Source organism: Prunus persica, chromosome G1 (genome assembly GCF_000346465.2).
Source record: "Prunus persica cultivar Lovell chromosome G1, Prunus_persica_NCBIv2, whole genome shotgun sequence".
NCBI classification, from domain to species: Eukaryota; Viridiplantae; Streptophyta; class Magnoliopsida; order Rosales; family Rosaceae; genus Prunus; species Prunus persica.
Genome location: NC_034009.1, coordinates 4,816,976 through 4,834,994, shown reverse-complemented (window position 1 = coordinate 4,834,994; position 18,019 = coordinate 4,816,976). Strand labels below are relative to the sequence as shown.

Genomic DNA, 18,019 nt, shown 5'->3' with positions numbered 1-18,019 from the left:
GTGGTCGAATCGACTGAATTGATGTCCACCTCTAACTTGGATCGAGTGTCCAGTTCATAGCGGGTTGACATAGCAAGAACACATTTTTTAAGCAAAACATGATTATATAGTGATGCAGCACTTTTATGACAAGAGCAGTTTAAGAGCTAAATCAATTAGTAAGTTAATGTGGCGTTAAAAAAATAATTGGACCTACCACAAAATGTAATTTAATGATCCAAACTGTTATTTTTTAACTCGTCATGAGAAGCTCATTTTTGCAGAGTTTCACCCAAATAAAAAATGGCTTAGGTATTTAATTATTATCATCATCATTTCATTGTTTATAAATAAATAAAAAATATTGTATTCATCTATTTATTTTGTTACACTAACAATTAGATACCATGCCAATTTTTTTTTTTTTGTACCCACTACAAAATGTTCCCATAGTTTGAACTGATTTCTTTTTTATATCCTCATTCAAAAATCATTTATGTAAAAATTCACTTGTATCAAGAAACATTTGGTTATTTAGATGTGACCAAATATATAGGCAAAAGATAATATTTTTTCGATGGACAATGATATGTGTACAATAATAATCAAATGCCTAAACGATATTTTATTCTGGTGAACCATAGAAGAAATAATCCATCAACGAGGAGCCATAGAAGAAATAATGCATAGTTCATATCATGATATTACATTGCGGAGTAGGCTCCCGACAAAAAAAGAAAGAAAAAGAAGTGCACTCAAAATTGGCATTAACATCAATTTAATGTGCATGAGTTTTAGGAAAAAACTAACTCACTCAAAGCTAACTGGGAAAAGCCATCTTTTTCTCAACAATGTCTTTGTCATTTGATCCAATAGAGTTCCGGCTGACCTAGACTCTTGTTATTTTGAGGTTATATCTAGTATTCAGAGTTTGCTTCGATTTAATACCACTCGCACCGAAATAATGTTTTACCCTTAGATGTCTAGTCAACTGCTGCACCTCAACGCATTTCGGGGAGAACCAACTAGCTCTAGGTTCGAGTGGGAGATTGGGGATACATGGAATTTCTATAGGGCCTATTTTTACTAACATGATTTATCACAACTTTAACTACTTTAGCAGCTCGGCTGGTTTTCTCGACATTCTTGACTATTCCATTTCCTGATGTTAACAATGTATCTCGAAGATGCGTTTGGTTCATGGGAAATAAGGTTTGAGGATGAGAAATTAATTGCTTTCTCATGTTTGGTATGTCCATGGGAAATGGTTATCTGGCATATGGGAAAATATGAGGGAAATGTAACTATCCTTTTTGTTTGGGTTTCATTTTCCCTTCTTATGGGAAACTTTGGAAAAATAGACGAACATTAAATGCACATTTTTTATGACTATTTTTCCCTCATTAATAATTTATAATTATAGTACAACATTAAAAGCATATTCTTTTTTTATTTGATTTCATATGGGTAACAAACTTTGTTTTACATTCCTAAGCAAACCAAACATGGGAAATGAAATAAAGTGGTATTTCCTCGTTACTTTCCCAGCATTACTAAATATGGGAAATAAATCTTTCATTTCTCATCATTTGGAAAAAGATATGAGAAATTATTTTCTATCAAATCTTTTAAGTGAACCAAACAGGGTGGGAGTTAGAATTAATTTCAGTTTATTTACTTCTTGATTATTAGAATGGATTAGATTTAATGAAATGCAAATGACAATCATTGTTTGTAGGCTCAGATCCATAAATACAAAATAATTTCTTTTCATTTTAGTAAATCTCAACTATTGCTCGGAAGTACGTAAATCAAAAGCGAGCGTACTAGCTGGACCCGAGTTTAGATGGTGGCACTGCTATGGAGGCTGATATGCCTAAAAGTACTTCCACCCATTTACCATGGCAAAAGGCAAGGGGAGGTAAGGATTATTACTATTCACGTTAGTAGTGCATGTCTTAGCAATTTTTCTGTTGCTTTTCCACCCATTGTCATGGCAAAGGGCAATTACTATTCACATGAAATTAATTTTATTTAAACTACTTATAAGATTAATTTTTGATAAAAATTTTGGCTATCACATGTCCATATTTATTATAAAATTTACTTCTCAAATTTCAAATAAAATATTCAGATAAGATATTTGGTTGCCACGTATGAATATTTGTTATAAAATTCACATATCATATTTCATATTTCATATAAGATTTTCGGTTGCCACATGTCTATATTTATTATAAAAATCTCATATTTCGGATAAGATTTTCAGTTGCTACTATTGCGCCACATGTCATATCTATCTTCTAAATCCTATTATAAAACCACACATCAACTCACACCAATCATCCGTATCCTCTATATCCTTTCATTTATCAGATTTTACAAAACACATTCAACTTTCAATGTCTTACACGAGTAGGTTGTTGGAGAGGGTTGAGTGAGAAAATGATAATAGAATGGGCAAACGTGCTGAAGAAGAAAGGGAGTAGGAAGCACATGATGATCAATTTAGTAGTGGGTATGCTCGACCAATCAAAACAACACCACCCTAGTTCATAACCCAGTTGTGGCCCTGAACGTGGATAGACATAGGCATTTTCGAGGTAAAAATCTCTTAGAAGATTACTTTATCTCAAATTTGTTGTACTATAGTGTTGATTTTGGGAGGGCAATATAGACTGCATCCTTATTTGTTTAGGCAAATCATGCATGATGTTTGTAATTACAACGAATACTTCGTTTAGAAGTACGATGCTGCTCGGGTTTCAGGTATTCTTCTGGAGCAAAAACTTACAGCTTCCTTACGGATGCTTGTGTATGACGCATCTGCATATTAGGTGGATGAGGAAATCAACTATTCTAGAGTGCTTAGTCAGATTTTGTGATGTAATCGAAACTCTTTACACGAGGGATTACCTCTACAATAGGGACCTCAAAGGCCTTCTACAAATAGCCAAAGCTTGAGGCATGATTAGGAGTATTAACTGCATGCATTTGTAGTGGAAGAATTACCTAACTGTATGGTAATGAGATTATGAGAATATAAAAGGGGAAACAAGTATTATTCTGGAGGCCGTTGCATCATTCAATACCTGGGTTTGACATGCCTTTTTCGAAGTTGCGGGATCTCAAAACGATCTTAACGTGCTCGGTTAAATCAACAATACCATCAACTCGAGTGGGTACTACCTAGCATATGAAATTTACCCGTGGTAGACGACATTCGTCAAAACAATTATGCATCCCCAATTAAAGAAGGAAAAATATTTTGCTGCCTATCAACAGGGTTATACGAAATATGTAGAAATGTATTTTGATATCTTCCAAGCTCATTGGGTAATTGTTTTAGGGGCTGCTCGTATGTTTGATGAAGAGGTGCTTCAGAGCATTATGATGACGTGCATCATCCTCCATAATATGATTGTGAAGGATGAGTATGATTATGATGAACCAGAAGTGTTCGAACCCAATCCCATGAATACGACATTGACAAGAATTTATGAACGACCCGTAGGAGCAAATGGACAACCTATGGAGCGCGAACCGTTGATTAGGGACGGTTGTTACAACAACTATATAATTGATTGTTATAAGGAAATGCAATTTTCTTATGTTCACAAAAGATGTCAAGTTGACTTGTTCGAGCATTTATTGGGGCATAAAGACAATCACGGTCAATGTAGTCAAGTTTAATAATTAGTTTTCAATTATGCTTTGTTCTAAATAAATGGCTATATTATTGAATGATTACTTTATTAAATAAAAGACAATCAATATAACTAATTAAGAAAGAGCAATGTTATCAATACAACCTAATGGTTTTTGTCGTTTAACCAATCCGTGTTGCTAGGTTCATCGTCATGGAAAAACATTCTTCTCATATATTCGTTCTTACTTCCAAAATGCCTTTGTTTCAAGGGACATATGACTCATAACCATGACCATGGTTTTCAGATATTTCTTGTCCATGTTGTGTTTGTGTGCATGCTCCATTTCTCTTTCAAATGCCTTATCTCTTGCCTTGTTAGCCTCATCTCTTTTGATGTTTCTATCCATTCTCATTGCTCTTGGGAGAGCAATTTGTTCCAAGAATTTTGTACATTCATTATTAAGGGTGGGCATTGGAACCGCAAAACCGCAAAATCGAACCGAACTGAATCGAAAAAATCCAAAAAAATCGTGTTGACTTAAAAAGTCAAAAATCGAAAAAAATCCAAACCGAACCGGTTCAGACCAATTTCAATTTTTCAACACACAGGACCGGTCCAATTTGAACCGATCCAGTATAATTAATTTTTATATTATATATTTATAATATATTTTTTACACATGGCTCTTTTTTATTGGTTGTATATGGTGTTACCATAGGAGTGCATGCACACGATCATCACAAAACTTATAGGGCATGGCCTCACTCCCTTGGACTGTGCTAAATAGGACTTGAAGCCCATGTTTGGTAAGATGGGGGACTAAGTTAAATGGGATTGTGGAGTCCAATAGTAAAAAACCTCCTCACTCGCTCTCCTTATACATAGAGTCTAAAATTGGGTTCGCAAAATAAGCCCATCGCTAAATTGAGAACACGCGACTCCGCCTCTCTCTCTCTCTCTCTCTTTCTCTCTCTCTCTCTCTCTCTCTCTCTCTCTCTCTCTCTCTCTCTCTCTCTCGCGTTCGCAACTTCGACTCTCTCTCTTGTTCGCGTTCGCGACTCTGCCTCTCTTTTGATCAACATTGACTGCTCCTAGGCAAGTTTTTCTAATCTTTTCCTTTTGATACCTCTTATTCCTTCTTCCACTTTTCTCATATGCTCTCTGTCTCTCTACAACATTTTTCCTTTTAGACTACAGGTCCGCTACTCGATAGCTTCATTTAATCTAATTCTAGTTCGAAAAGAGGTTTTGTTACTAGGCTTAGAAGAAAGCTTAGGAAACACATTCAATTGACTGATAATATCGGTGTTAGGGGGTTACGGGAGTTGCCATAGTTAAGGGTCTTCAATGACAATACATTAGTGTTTTAGCTGTTATGTTGTTATTAGCCTTTATTAGGATATAATAGGTTTTCCGTTTCATTGTAACCACTAGGAAGATATCTTATAGTTTGTGTATAAATATAGGTTGTAATATCTCAAATATTATAATTGAATATACAGTTTCTTCAATCGGAACTGTGATAAAATGAGTTTATGCGCTCACAACGTGGCCGTAGAATCTAGGTAATTTTTCATGGGTATTGCTTTTTCTTTGGTTGTTATTGAGAAATTTCATTGTTAGATTGTTTGTTGGGTTGTTATTTTCTATAATTTGTTTGGTTGCTGGGAATTTTAGGCAAGAAAAAGGGAAAATCTTCCATGTTTGTGTTTTATGCTGTTATAGATTATATGGCTGCACTAAAGTTAAGTTATCAATGGAAAGAGAATTAAAATTTTAGTTGCATGTGCCATTTTACATCAATTTCTCAACAACCAAATAATGCATTAGGGTTTGAATGTGGATTAAGCACTTCTTGTTTCCTCTCTTCATTGTTTGTTTACAAAAATTGCATCTTTTGGTTAAAAAATTGATATTATTCAAGCTTTACTTGTTAGAAACTTGAAGGCATACAGTTGGAATTTGCCTGTTTATTTTGCATGATGGCCCATGATAAGTTAGTTTCAAGCTAATTTTGAGATTTGATGTGATGAATTGATATTATGCGTGTAAAGAAGAATTTCCTACGACAATTGAGACAAGAACACGTGTACAAAATAATATTTGTATTTATGAAATTTAGGGTTACAATCTCTGTATTGAATCCTCTGATTCGATCTCCAAAGTGTTTAAAGAAAATTTGTATTTGATACAAGGGTCGTAGAGACTTGATCTTGATCAAACGGGTAGCATGAAGATTGTTTGGTGTTTGGGATTTTTCTAGAGTGAAGGAAACCGGCATGTATTTGTTGTGCTTGGTGGCTCTTCCAAAGTAGGGTAAAGAATGCAGAGAGTTTTCTGTTTCTTCTCAATGCTAGATTTTTTCTGAGCCCCTTCTTTCGTCTTGAGGCCTCCTATTTATAGGCTCTTGCAGGATGCTTGACCTAAATAACTTTCCCTATTTAAAACTTTGTTTTGTAGGATTTTGATTTGATTTAAATCAATTCCAATAATCTGGCAATTTAACCAAATTATCTTCAATTGACCTGATTAATATTTGATTTAAATCAAAGTCAATCACAGAAGATTCTTTCCCTTAATTTTGTCTTCATCTTGAACCGTTTGATGCACTTCGTCGGATGTCGACACGTGTCACTTTTGACAGCTAACCCAATTTTGATGAGTCATACGCCACATGTGTGAATTATAAGGCCCACAATTCAATCAACAGAACCCTAATTATTTTCTCATCCAATGAAATTTATTGCGCTAAAATTTCTTTGTCTATAATTAGCATTATTGTTATTTTTCTTTTTCTTCTTTTTTAAATAAAAGTTTGAGTGTGTATATTGTTTGTGTTGCCAATGGCTTTTGCCTTTTGGTTAGACATATGTGATTCTATGCATGTGTCGAAAAGTACCATTAAACAATTCAGCAAGAATGATGTTCTGGGTTAGTGAAGGAATAGTGGTGGCCATTTTTCTTTGATAAGCAAGGCATATAGGCTTGTTTGGATATGTGTGGGTTTAAATGTTTCAATTGTTTCCATTGATATATAATAGGGAAAAAAGGATGACTTACAAAATGTAAAACTCAGAAATTAGCTAGCCTTGGCTTAGAGCATTTCCACCAGTTACCCCTTGCCATGGCAAGGGGAGCCCTAGGGCAGCTACTATTCATATGAATAGTGGCTGCCCTAGCCCCCTTCAACAAAGTGTGTTTCCAGCAGTTTAGGCTTGCCATGACAAATACTATTCATCTTTTTATTTTTTTCACAATTTTGTTTACTTAAACAATTAATTTGGATAATATTTTCGGATAAGATTTTTGGGTTCCTATGTGTCAATACTATTCATATCGGATAAGATTTTCGGTTTCAAATTTCAGATAAATTTCAAATTTCAAATACATTTCAAAATTCAAATTTCAGATAAATTCAAAATGTCAAATTTCATATACATTTCGAAATTCAAATTTCAGATAAATTTCAAATTTCAAATTTCAGATAAGATTTTCACCCTCTAAGATTGCGCCGCGTGTCATATCTATCTGTCTATATTTTTCTATAAAACCAGAGGTTCAGCTCATACCTCCCACACCAGTTCTTCTCTACATTTCCATTTCTCATATTTTAGATTTCATTCTCCATTCTCAATGGCAGACATGCAAGAGGTTTTGGAGAGGTAAGAGCGAGAAACTAGAGAAAGAATGCGTAGACGAGCTGCAAGCAAAAGGGCGCAGAGAGAACTAGATGAGCAACTTGGCATAGCAGTTGCTTTGCTGGAGGAAGAAAACCAGAGTCGCCGTGGTTCACGAGAAAGCCGTGGCCCAAATGTGGACAGACATAGACATTCTTGGGATAAGAATCTTATGCAAGATTATTTTATCTCACAATCTCTGTACTCTGATGTTCATTTTCGAAGGAGATATAGAATGCAACCCCATTTGTTCAATAAAATCATGCATGATATTTGCAATTATGATGAATATTTTGTTCAAAAGAGAAATTGTACTGGAAATTTGGGACTTCTTCCAGAGCAGAAGTTCACAGCTGTGATACGAATGTTGGCGTATGGGTCATCTGCTAATCAGGGGGATGAGATTGCCCGGATGGGGAAGTCCACTGTTTTGGAGAGCTTGGTGCGATTTTGTGATGCAATGGAAACTTTGTACACCAGAGACTACCTACGCAGACCTACGCCCAGGGACCTGCAACGGCTTCTCTAAAAAGCTGAGTCTCGAGGATTTCCCGGCATGATTGGTAGCATTGACTGCATGCACTGGCAGTGGAAAAATTGTCCAACTGCTTGGCAAGGGGATTACGGAAATAGAAAAGGGCAAAAAAGTATCATCCTGGAAGCAGTTGCTGGTTTTGATACATGGGTTTGGCACGCCTTCTTCGGAGTTGCCGGATCTCAAAACGATTTGAATGTCCTAGGTCAATCCCCGGTGTTTAATGATGTTTTGAGAGGTGAAGCCCCAAATATCACATATGAAATCAACAGTACCATCTACCAGAACGGGTATTATCTAGCTGATGGCATCTACCCGAGGTGGACAACATTTGTGAAAACAATTCCACATCCCCGATCCCATAAGCAAAAATTTTTGCTCTATATCAAGAGGGGTATAGAAAATATGTTGAGAGGTACTTTGGTATCCTTCAAGCCCGGTGGGCTATTATCAGGGGCGCGGCACGTCTATTTGACAAGGAGGTGCTTAGGAGTATAATGATGACTTGTATCATCCTCCATAACATGATTGTGGAAGATGAATATGATTACGATGCTGATGAAGTGTATGAACCAAATCCCATGGACACGACCCTAACACGAATTTATGAAAAACCAGTTGGGCCAAATGGGGAACCAGTGCAGCATGAACCGTTGGTTAGAGACGGTAGTTTCATGCCCCGTATGATTGATCGCTACACGGAGATGCAGTCGTCTTATATTCATGAACAGCGTCAAGTTGACTTGATGGAGCATTTATGGGCGGTGAAAGGCAATGAAGGTGAATGAAGTGAAGTGAAGTGAAGATGTTTTTTTTAGTTTATTATGTTTATGTTGTATTTTTAGTTATGCTTTGTTTTTTTTATGCTTTATTATTTTTAGTTGTGGGTTGTTTATTTTTTATGCTTTGGTTGTGGGTTGTTTATTTTTTATGCTTTGGTTATGGTTTGTTTATTTTTTATGCTTTGGTTGTGGTTTGTTTTTTATATATGGAATGTTTTGAATACAAAGGATTTTTGTTGAATATTTTCTTTATTCACTAAAAGAAAAGCAATACAACTAATAAAATAAAATATATGAATTAAACAAAACAAAAAATACAATGAAATCAAAGGCAAGTAAACTAAGACATGAAAGGCAAGCAAACCATTTTAATGATTTTCATCATTTAACCAATCCGTGTTGCTAGGTCCATCGTCACAAAAAAGTCTTCGTCTCATAACATCCCTTCGTTCTAGCTTCCAAAATTGTTTTGTTTCAGGGGACATATGGCTTGTATCCATGGCCATGGTTTCCCGATCTTTTTTTTCAATGTTTTGTTCCCGTACATACTCCCTTTCTTTTGCATATTCGACTTGAATAGCCATATCGTGCTCTTGTTGTTTCAAGTCCATTTCAATTCTCATGGCTTGGTGCTTTGAAAGTTCCTCCAAAAATTTAGATGCATTCTTGCTAGAATTACTCCCTTTATTCGCCTTCGCCGCCTTTCTCCCAATAGGCCTTGGCTCCTTTTCAATGGGTGAGTCTTGACTCATTGGGGAATCCATAGGTGAATCCGATGCCGGCGTCTCATGAAGTGGAGTCTCGTTCAAGACTACCGTCGGACCGGTTGGAATAATTTGGAATCTCTTACAAGTTTTCACCACCTCCCAACAATGGGTATGGTTGAAACTTTTTTTCCCTTGCCCCGTAGTACCAAACCACATTTGTGCTTGCATAATCTATAAAAAAATTTAAATGGAAATGCATGAAACTTTAAAAAAATATTGGCAATGCAACATGTAAAAAAAAACTAATGCAAATTCAATAAATTTAAAAAAAATGCAATATGTATAAAAAAAACTAGAGACATATTAACAAAATATATAAATTGCAAGAAACATTTAAATAAAAATTAATATGACATAGAAATTAATAGAAGGAAAATGACAAATAATTTACCTCACTGCTAAGGTTTGTCCGCTTCGATGGTTGTCCATCGCTTTTGCTAAGACATTTCTCCATTTCGCCAACTCTTTATTAAGAACTTTCCACCTACTGGATAATGTCATTTCTATACGTGTAGAACCAATTGCCCTTTCACAAAATGCTTGATGAATTTTTTTCCACATATGAGAAAATTTAATCTCATTGCCCGTTACGGGACAATGACTAACTTGGACCCAAGCCTCACACAAGCTAACATCTTCCATCATGCTCCATGCCCCTCCATTTTCATTAGAAGAACCCATAATATGATAGACAAAAATACAACTTGAAAGTGAAAAAATATTGAATAGAAAGTGAATAAATATTGAGGAGAAAGTGAACAATAGTAGAAGGAGAAGAAAATATAAGAGGATTTGGTGTTAATAGTGAAGAGTATTGGTTGGTATTTATACAAAAAAAATTCAGTAATTTTTGTGTATTTTTTAAAAAAAATTCGATTTTTTTTCAATTTTTTATTGCAGAAAAATTGGCTGCCGTTGGATTGAAGAAAAAAAAAGAATCGGAGAGACCAGAGACTGCCACATGGAAAGTAGCCATTGGCGGCTACTGTAGCGGTCCGTTTGAATTTTTTTTTTAACGTTGGTGCGTGCAATGCACGCGCCAACGGTAAAAAAAATTTGAAATCAGGAGGGCTGACGCCAGCCTGGCGTCAGCCATGACGTCACCGCCCTCGGGCCCAAGCTCGGGCCGAAATCGCCTTCGGGCCTGCCCAGTCTCGTGGCCCCCACCGCTTGCCCGGGCTGCCTCACACTGCTGGAAGTCCATTTTTTTCCCAAACCCCCCCCAGCCCGAGTCCAGCTCACACTGCTGGACTTGCTCTTAGGCTAGAGTGCATAAATGAATGGAAACAGAACTCACGGGTTATCGGAGAGACCTATGACGTAAATGAAGCTTATTGAATATCTGAGTTTTCTTTCACCAATCCAAAGTTCTCCTCAGCTTTTGGTAATAGTTTCTCAGGAAAAGAAATGTACTGCAATACTGATGGGGCATACAGGAAGTGTGAAATCTCTCTGCCCTCATCCAACTAATCCTGGTAGGTGCAGATTTTCATCTGTATGTGGGTTTTCTCACTTTTTTTTTTCTTTTTCATATGCTATTTTTGTGAAAGAACTAATGAGAATACAACTAATTTAAACCACCGCTTCTTCTTATCTGGCAGAGATTATTGTCTCTGTGGTTCGAGAGATGGCTCCTTTGCTTTAGTAAAAAGTCATATTTTACTTACGAATTCCCATCATGTAGTGAAGCGTAACTCCTTAGTTTTAGAATTTGTTATATCATTTTAGTTTTGAATTTTAATAATAATAGCCATAAAAAAGGGATGAAACTCACTGCTCTTGTGCAGTTGTCTTTCTTCCTCACTCCGTTTGCTGTCTGTACTTTTGTTGAGTTAGATCCTTAATTATTCTTCTTCACATCAGTTCTTTATTATATTTAACATATTAGGTAATGCTGATTAATTATGAGAATCTAAGGGTTGATACGTGGTTTCTTTTTTGTTTTGTGTATTTAGACATAAACAAGTATAAAATAATATTACTTCAGACTTTATAAATGTAATCCGTCTAATATGACAGTTTTGGGATGCCATGGCTGGACTTATTTGAAATATGCAATTCTTTTCCAGTCTGTTATTTATAGTTTTCAGGAAGCTGAGAAGCATCTGTCAGATATGGTTGTGTCCAAGGCACTGGTGGCCAAGATTGATCGGCCAATAGGAATAGTCTGTTTTCAAACTGCAAAGGATAGCAACAATGTTCTTAATTCGTGGGCTACCAACTTGGAGAAATTGCTTGATCTTGTTGAGAAGAGCTGCCACCAAATACACAAAGAAATTGCTTGGTCTGTTGTTTGCACAGGGTGTTTTTCAAATTGATTTAGGGTCGTGGTTCAAATTGATTTAGGGTGTTTTCCAAATTGATATAGGTTTGATTAAAATAAAATGGCAGCCCTAGTAATTTATCATATTGATTCAAATTGATTTTGGTTTGATTAAAATAAAATGGCAGCCCTAGAAATTTATCAAATTGATTGAGGTTTGATTAAAATAAAATGGCAGTCCTAGAAATTTATCAAATTGATTCAAATTGATTGAGGTTTGATTAAAATAAAATGGCAGCCCTGGAAATTTATCAAATTGATTCAAATTGATTTAGGTTTGATTTGCAGCAGTTCATGCAGATTAGCAGGAAATTTCTGGAGCAGGTTGCAGCTTCCAGCATCAGTTCTGCCACTCTTTGAGGTATTCTTCATTTCTCTCTCTCTCTCTCTCTCTCTGATTTTGATGTTCTGCCGAAATTCTGCAGATTTTTTAATTGTTTTTTGTGGATAAATTTCCTCTGTTTTTAATTGTTTTCATCTGCCAAATTCATGTTATAACGAAGAGTTCTTGTTTGTATACACTTCTGGTCAGATTTCAGGGTCTTCATTTGCTAATATTTGCCTTGTGTTATGAAATCAAACTGCCTTTTTAAACAATGCTGCTGCCACTTGTGTTTCCATGAACCAAAACAAATCATGAAAATGAACTATACAGAGGGATGCTCTATTTTAATCTGTAGAGAATTACGAATTTGGGTTCTGCCACTTGAGGATGTATATGTACAGCTTTTAACTCATAGACTGTTTTGTTCTTATAATTTAGAAGAATACAAGTTGAAGAGAATATTGACTTTGACAACAATTTATTAAGCTGTATTATGTTTAAAACGACGCTTCGCAAAGTCCATGGAATGTGGAAGTCGGAAAACCTAGCGTTCTGTCTCCGTCGGTGGCCAAATTGAGCTTGAGCGACCAGGCTTTCTTCCCCTTGGCCTTCGTCGCCTGCACGGTATATAAGCCTCAGTTCTTTTTTTCTTTGCTAATATAGTTTAATATGTAATTTGTTGTGGAAATGGGGATCAATTTGGAAACTTCTTTACATAAATGAGAAATGATAAGATGTAGTTAATTATGTGCATACACTGCGGATATGTTAATTGATTTCATTGTGCAGACTTCTGTGGCATTTACGAGCCTTGTGATTGCCGCTGTCCCGACACTATTTGTAAGTTTTCTTTAATACTTCAATCCAAAGGAAAAAGCAATCACTGAAGTGCTTAGGAAATCAGTTGAGTTTTAGGGAGTTCTTACTTTTCCATGGCATTTCCTTTTTTGCCAAAACCCCAAACCCTGAATCAGATTATATTCTTTTTTTGTCTATCTTTGTACTGCTTGTTATTGGGTCTTGATATTTTTGGTTTTGTTATTTGGATGAGTTTGAGTGCTATTTGGATTGTCAGAAGATTTATTGTGCAGTGCTTTGCATGGAATGGAATGTTTAAAAACTCCTGGCATGGACTCATGGCTTGAATGGTCTTGGTCTTTTGAGTCCTTCTCTTGAGTTGGGCATGAACCCAAAAGCAAATTAGATTTTCAAGTCTTGATAAATGTCTTCTTTTGAGGTTGCTTTAGGTGCTCTTTTCTTTGGTTAAAATCGGATGTTCGAGGTCTTGTCCAAATTCTTGTTCCAATGTGGCTGTTTCTGGTATGTTCTGTAGGCAATGGGGAGAGCTGCAATATCTCTTTCGGCTTTCGGGCATGGAAATAAGTGATCTTGCGCTGGAACTGAATGACTTTGCGAAGCGTCGTTTTGAACCTGAAAAGAAGCCTCCTTTATGCCCTCCGCTGCCGCCGATTCGAACTGGGACGACGACGATGACGTCGCTTTGGTGGAATTGGGAGCGCAAAGCGTGATTGAGCGGGAGGGCCTGGAAGTGGAGGTGAGAGAAACAGAGCTGAATTTACAGCGCTGGAGAAGAGTGATTGAAGAAGAAGAAAAAGATGATGATGAAGTATGATTATTAGGGTTGGAGGCACGAATTGGAGGTGAGAAGTGTGAGAAATGAACAGATTTCATTTCTGCCACCGAAATTGGGAGCTCATGAGCTTACTCCTAAGCCACTCCTAAGCTCCACAGTCAACTTGCTGCAATTTCGGATAAATCAAGAAGGAAGAAGAAGGAAACACACGTGTGGAAATAAAATAAAATAAAAAATCTGAAAACCACTCGTGAAAACGCAGAGGAAATGAGTCGCGAAGATCCAAAACTACCCCCGCTGTTTCTGTAATGTGTAGACTTAAAAGTGACATTATCTATTTACCATTATTCATAGTTTGACTCACTTCATAAATAGGTCCAAATGATTATAAGCATATAACGAGATAGTTAAGGATCAAAACCTGTACATATATGTTGTGGACTGTTAAGATCCCATGAGCACGACCATGCTTGGGCCTGCATATGTTTATTAAAAAAAAAAATGGTAGACCGAACAAAGAAGCAAGGGAAACAAAATAAAAATAAAAATAACGGCACTTACCGTACAGGGAGTTTGACTAGTGCTGCAAATGTGCCTACTAAATTCTAAATTTTTACCTAGTAGGGTTTTGCATTTTAGATTTATGTGGTTTTAGTTTTGAGGGCATTTGAGTCTATTTAAGTGGATTTTTGGTTATTTTTGAAAGTTTTTTATAAAACTGACATTTATGAAAGTATGGGATAAATTTTGGCTATTTTTGATAAAAACTCTTTGTTGTGTGTGTTTGCCCTATTTTGGTATATTCACGAGTTGGCCTCAATAGTCTGTTGTCTTATTCTCATTGGTCCTTCTTCAGTTGCAAAATTGCAAAATAGCCACACTGGACTGAAGGAAGACGGGAAGAACTGTCGGTAAACGTGTGCAAATTCCAACTTCAAAGGGGGGCCTGAAGGAGTCAAATCAACTCTCTCGCTCTCACACTGGGACTGGTCTACTCTACTTCCCTCCCCTGCTGCTACTTGGATCCTACTCTGCATTTGGTTAACTGGTAACTCTCTCTCTCTCTCTCTCTCCCTCTCTGATTTTCCAAGCCTCTGTTTGGTCTCCAAGAAATCGAAAAGGAAAAATAAATCAACTTTCGTCTAAAAGATGGGACCTTCCTTCCTGGTAACCAGAAAAGTTTGTATCTTGGGTTCAGGAGGCTATTAGGTTTCTGTCATTTCCAATTTATCTCAAATTCAGAACTTTGCTTTCTTTTTTTATGTTTGCAGCTTTTAATCAGTAGTTACAGCTCTAAGCATATTAAACGCGGTCGTTTATTCTGATTGGTTTTACCATTTTGGTCATAGAAGCCTATACGCCAAATTGACTTTATGCATGAGATAGAATACACAAGTAACACAACAAGATGTTCAATGTATTGTTCTACTTGTACAAATTTATGTAACTGTCAATGTCTTTTCGATGTTCACAATAACAAGTTTATTGAAATTGGTAAAAATGGGACCATGTAGTAAATGGTGCAGCATCCTATGTCCTTGTAGATCTAACTAGAGGATTGGCTTTTAGAGGAAGCCATGTTGCATGAAATGATTGTTGAAAAATTGAAGACAATTGTAAAAGCTTTGTTTTTCACATTGAACCAACTGCCTATTAATGGGCAGAATGTGATTCATTTGATGAGACCAAGTTTATTGAAATTGGTAAAAATGGGACCATGTAGTAAATGGTGCAGCAGGCTATGCGCTTGTAGATCTAACTAGAGGATTGGCTTTTAGAGGAAGCCATGTTGCATGAAATGGTGGTTGAAAAATTGAACATAATTGTAAAAGCTTTGTTTTTCACGTTGAACCAACTGCCTATTAATGGGTAGAATGTGATTCATTTGATGAGTGCATGTAATAGTTGAAACATGGGTGTTTGAGAGAAAAAGAACTCTTGGGAAATACTGTGAGCCGCACAGGTTATGGTTTGGGTTATGTTGATTTAACTCTTAAGTTTGTCTTGTACTGTTATTGTTCTCATAGTAATGTAGTCACGTAGGCAGGATTTTGCCAAACCTCATAAATCTCTTGTGCACTATCTTTATTCCTTGGTTTATTTTATTCTGCTCAAGTGTTGTTTGCATTGTGGTGTGATTATTTCTGAATCTTGATTTACCACGGTTAAAAAGCACCAAAGTATTGTGATTTTCTAATATTCAAGCATTGGTTTCTTGACTATTTGCCTTCTTTTTTTGTTGTAATTTTCGAACTGCGTGTGTGCACTGTATGCATTTTGTTTATGACTAATATCTGCCAGACAAGTGATTATTCAATTTTGAGGGTTTGGTTTTAGATGTTAATGCGTGATACCATAAGAAATTTAGTCTTGATCCTTTGCATAGTTGTTCCTATTGCATTGGATCAAAATTTTACAATGCTAAGTTGGGTTTCGACGGAAGGAAATGTAACTCTGTCAATGGAGATCATTCTAAAAGTAGAAAAGCCACACCTGCTGTTAAGCATACTATGCTGGAACTCAATCTGTATATGATTGTGGTTATAGGTTAATAGGCTGAACTACATTTTAAGGCATGATTTTTCAGTGGTTCCATGTTTTAACTTCAGGAGTTTGAACTAAAGTTTGTTTATTAATTAACAGGTCAAGTAGGTTTTAGCCGAACTCGGCAGTTGTACATGGTTCTAGGATGGAGAAAAGCAATGGCAATAAAGCAACCCAGATTTTTTGGAGCATAGTTAGTTTCTTGAGGAGATGTCTTTTTCTTGTAATTTCTGTTCGTCCTATACCTCATCACATTGCATTCATCATGGATGGAAATCAAAGATATGCTAAAAAGCGGAAGTTGAAGGAAGGGGATGGACATAGGGTTGGGTTTTTGGCTCTGATGTCCATGCTCAAGTTTTGTTATGAGTTGGGGGTTAGATATGTGACTATATATGCCTTTAGTATTGATAATTTCAAAAGGGACCCTGAAGAAGTTCAATCCTTGATGGACCTGATACAGGAGAAAATTGAAGGGTTAATCAAGGAAGAAAGCATAGTTAACCGCTATGGAATTAAGGTACACTTTATAGGGAACCTAAAACTCTTGAGTGAACCTGTTAGGTTGGCAGCTGAGAGGGCTATGGAGGCCACTGCCAACAACTCCAGAGGAGTTCTGTCAATATGTATTGCCTACACTTCCACTGATGAGATTGTGCATGCTGTTCAAGAATCGTGCGAAGAAAAATCAGATGAAATCAGTGTGATGAATGCAAGTGGAGCTTGGTATGGTCTACTTCAACTTGGAGGGAGTGAAAAGGAAGAAAGGGAGAACATTGTAAAATTGACAGATATTGAAAACCATATGTACATGGCTGTTGCACCCGACCCTGATATTCTAATCCGTACTTCTGGCGAAACCCGGTTGAGCAATTTTCTTTTGTGGCAGAGTGCACACTGTTATTTGTACTCTCCATCTGTGCTCTGGCCAGAGATTGGTTTCCGGCATTTCGCTTGGGCGATCTTGACCTTTCAGCGTAGCTACTTTTATCTGGACAGAAAAAGGAAACAGTCATAATTTTGTTTATTGATGTATTTTCACGTTTGGTCTACTTGTTTCTGAATTTCTAACCTCTCTAACAAATACAGATTAGATGCAGGCTTGAAGCATTTTTCAGTGCCCCGGCCTGTAGTTCTTCCATTGTAAACATTAGTCTGCTGTATTGTAAGAATAATTTGCTTCCCTGTGTAGTTGCTTTGCTGAGTACTTGCATTATGATCATCTGGTCATGGTTTAGTGATGTTTTTCATGTATGCAATGATGTCACATCTACTGGAATATATAATGTTATTCGAAGTGCTCCCTCTCTTGGCATTTGTCGCCTTTCTCCCAATAGGCCTCGACTCCCTTTGATTGGCGAGTCTTGATCGATTAGGGAGTCTAACGGTAAATCCGATGTCGATGAATTGTGGAGCGGCGTCTCATTCAACACAATGCTAAGATGCGTGTGAATAATTTTGAATCTTGGACAATTCTTCACAATCTCTCAACATTGGTGATTGTTGAAAGATGTTTTGCCTTGGCCAATGGCATTAAACCACATTTGTGCCTGAATAATCTATAATAAAAAAATAAATGGCTTAAATGCTAAAATGGTCCATGTGTTTTAGCCCGTTAGCCAATTTAGTCCATGTGTTTTCAATTTGGCTAATTTGGTCCTTGTGTTTTGGACCGTTAGTTAATGTAATCTAATTCGTTAAACTTCTGTTAAAATATTAATAAAAAATATAAATATTTGAATTCAATCTATAAAATAAATAATTATGAAATAAAAATAAGATTTAAAAGCTAAAAGCAATTAAAAACCAAAGGACAACACAATTTCGGCAACATCCTTTCTCC

General features: G+C 36.4%; 1 protein-coding gene across 3 annotated transcripts; it reads left to right on the top strand.

Moving 5' to 3' along the window:
* On the top strand, positions 10,640-17,417 carry LOC18791487 (dehydrodolichyl diphosphate synthase 6). Of its 3 annotated transcripts, XM_020555913.1 has the most exons (5): positions 10,640-10,865; positions 11,460-11,674; positions 12,002-12,074; positions 12,828-12,878; positions 13,372-14,178. In XM_020555913.1, the coding sequence occupies exons 2-5, from the start codon at positions 11,505-11,507 to the stop codon at positions 13,423-13,425; spliced, it is 348 nt and encodes a 115-aa protein (XP_020411502.1). In that variant the 5' UTR covers positions 10,640-10,865; positions 11,460-11,504; the 3' UTR covers positions 13,426-14,178. The 3 variants fall into 3 exon arrangements, with proteins under 3 accessions (XP_020411502.1, XP_020411501.1, XP_007224278.1); XM_020555912.1 differs by lacking the exons at positions 11,460-11,674; positions 12,828-12,878; positions 13,372-14,178 and adding exons at positions 14,489-14,680; positions 16,276-17,417 and having other exon boundaries at positions 10,659-10,865; XM_007224216.2 differs by lacking the exons at positions 12,828-12,878; positions 13,372-14,178 and adding exons at positions 14,489-14,680; positions 16,276-17,417 and having other exon boundaries at positions 10,659-10,865; positions 11,460-12,074.

What these genes read in the sequence shown, in the direction of transcription:
- LOC18791487 (XM_020555912.1), top strand. Translation starts at nt 16,322, where the DNA reads ATGGAGAAAAGCAATGGCAATAAAGCAACCCAGATTTTTTGGAGCATA.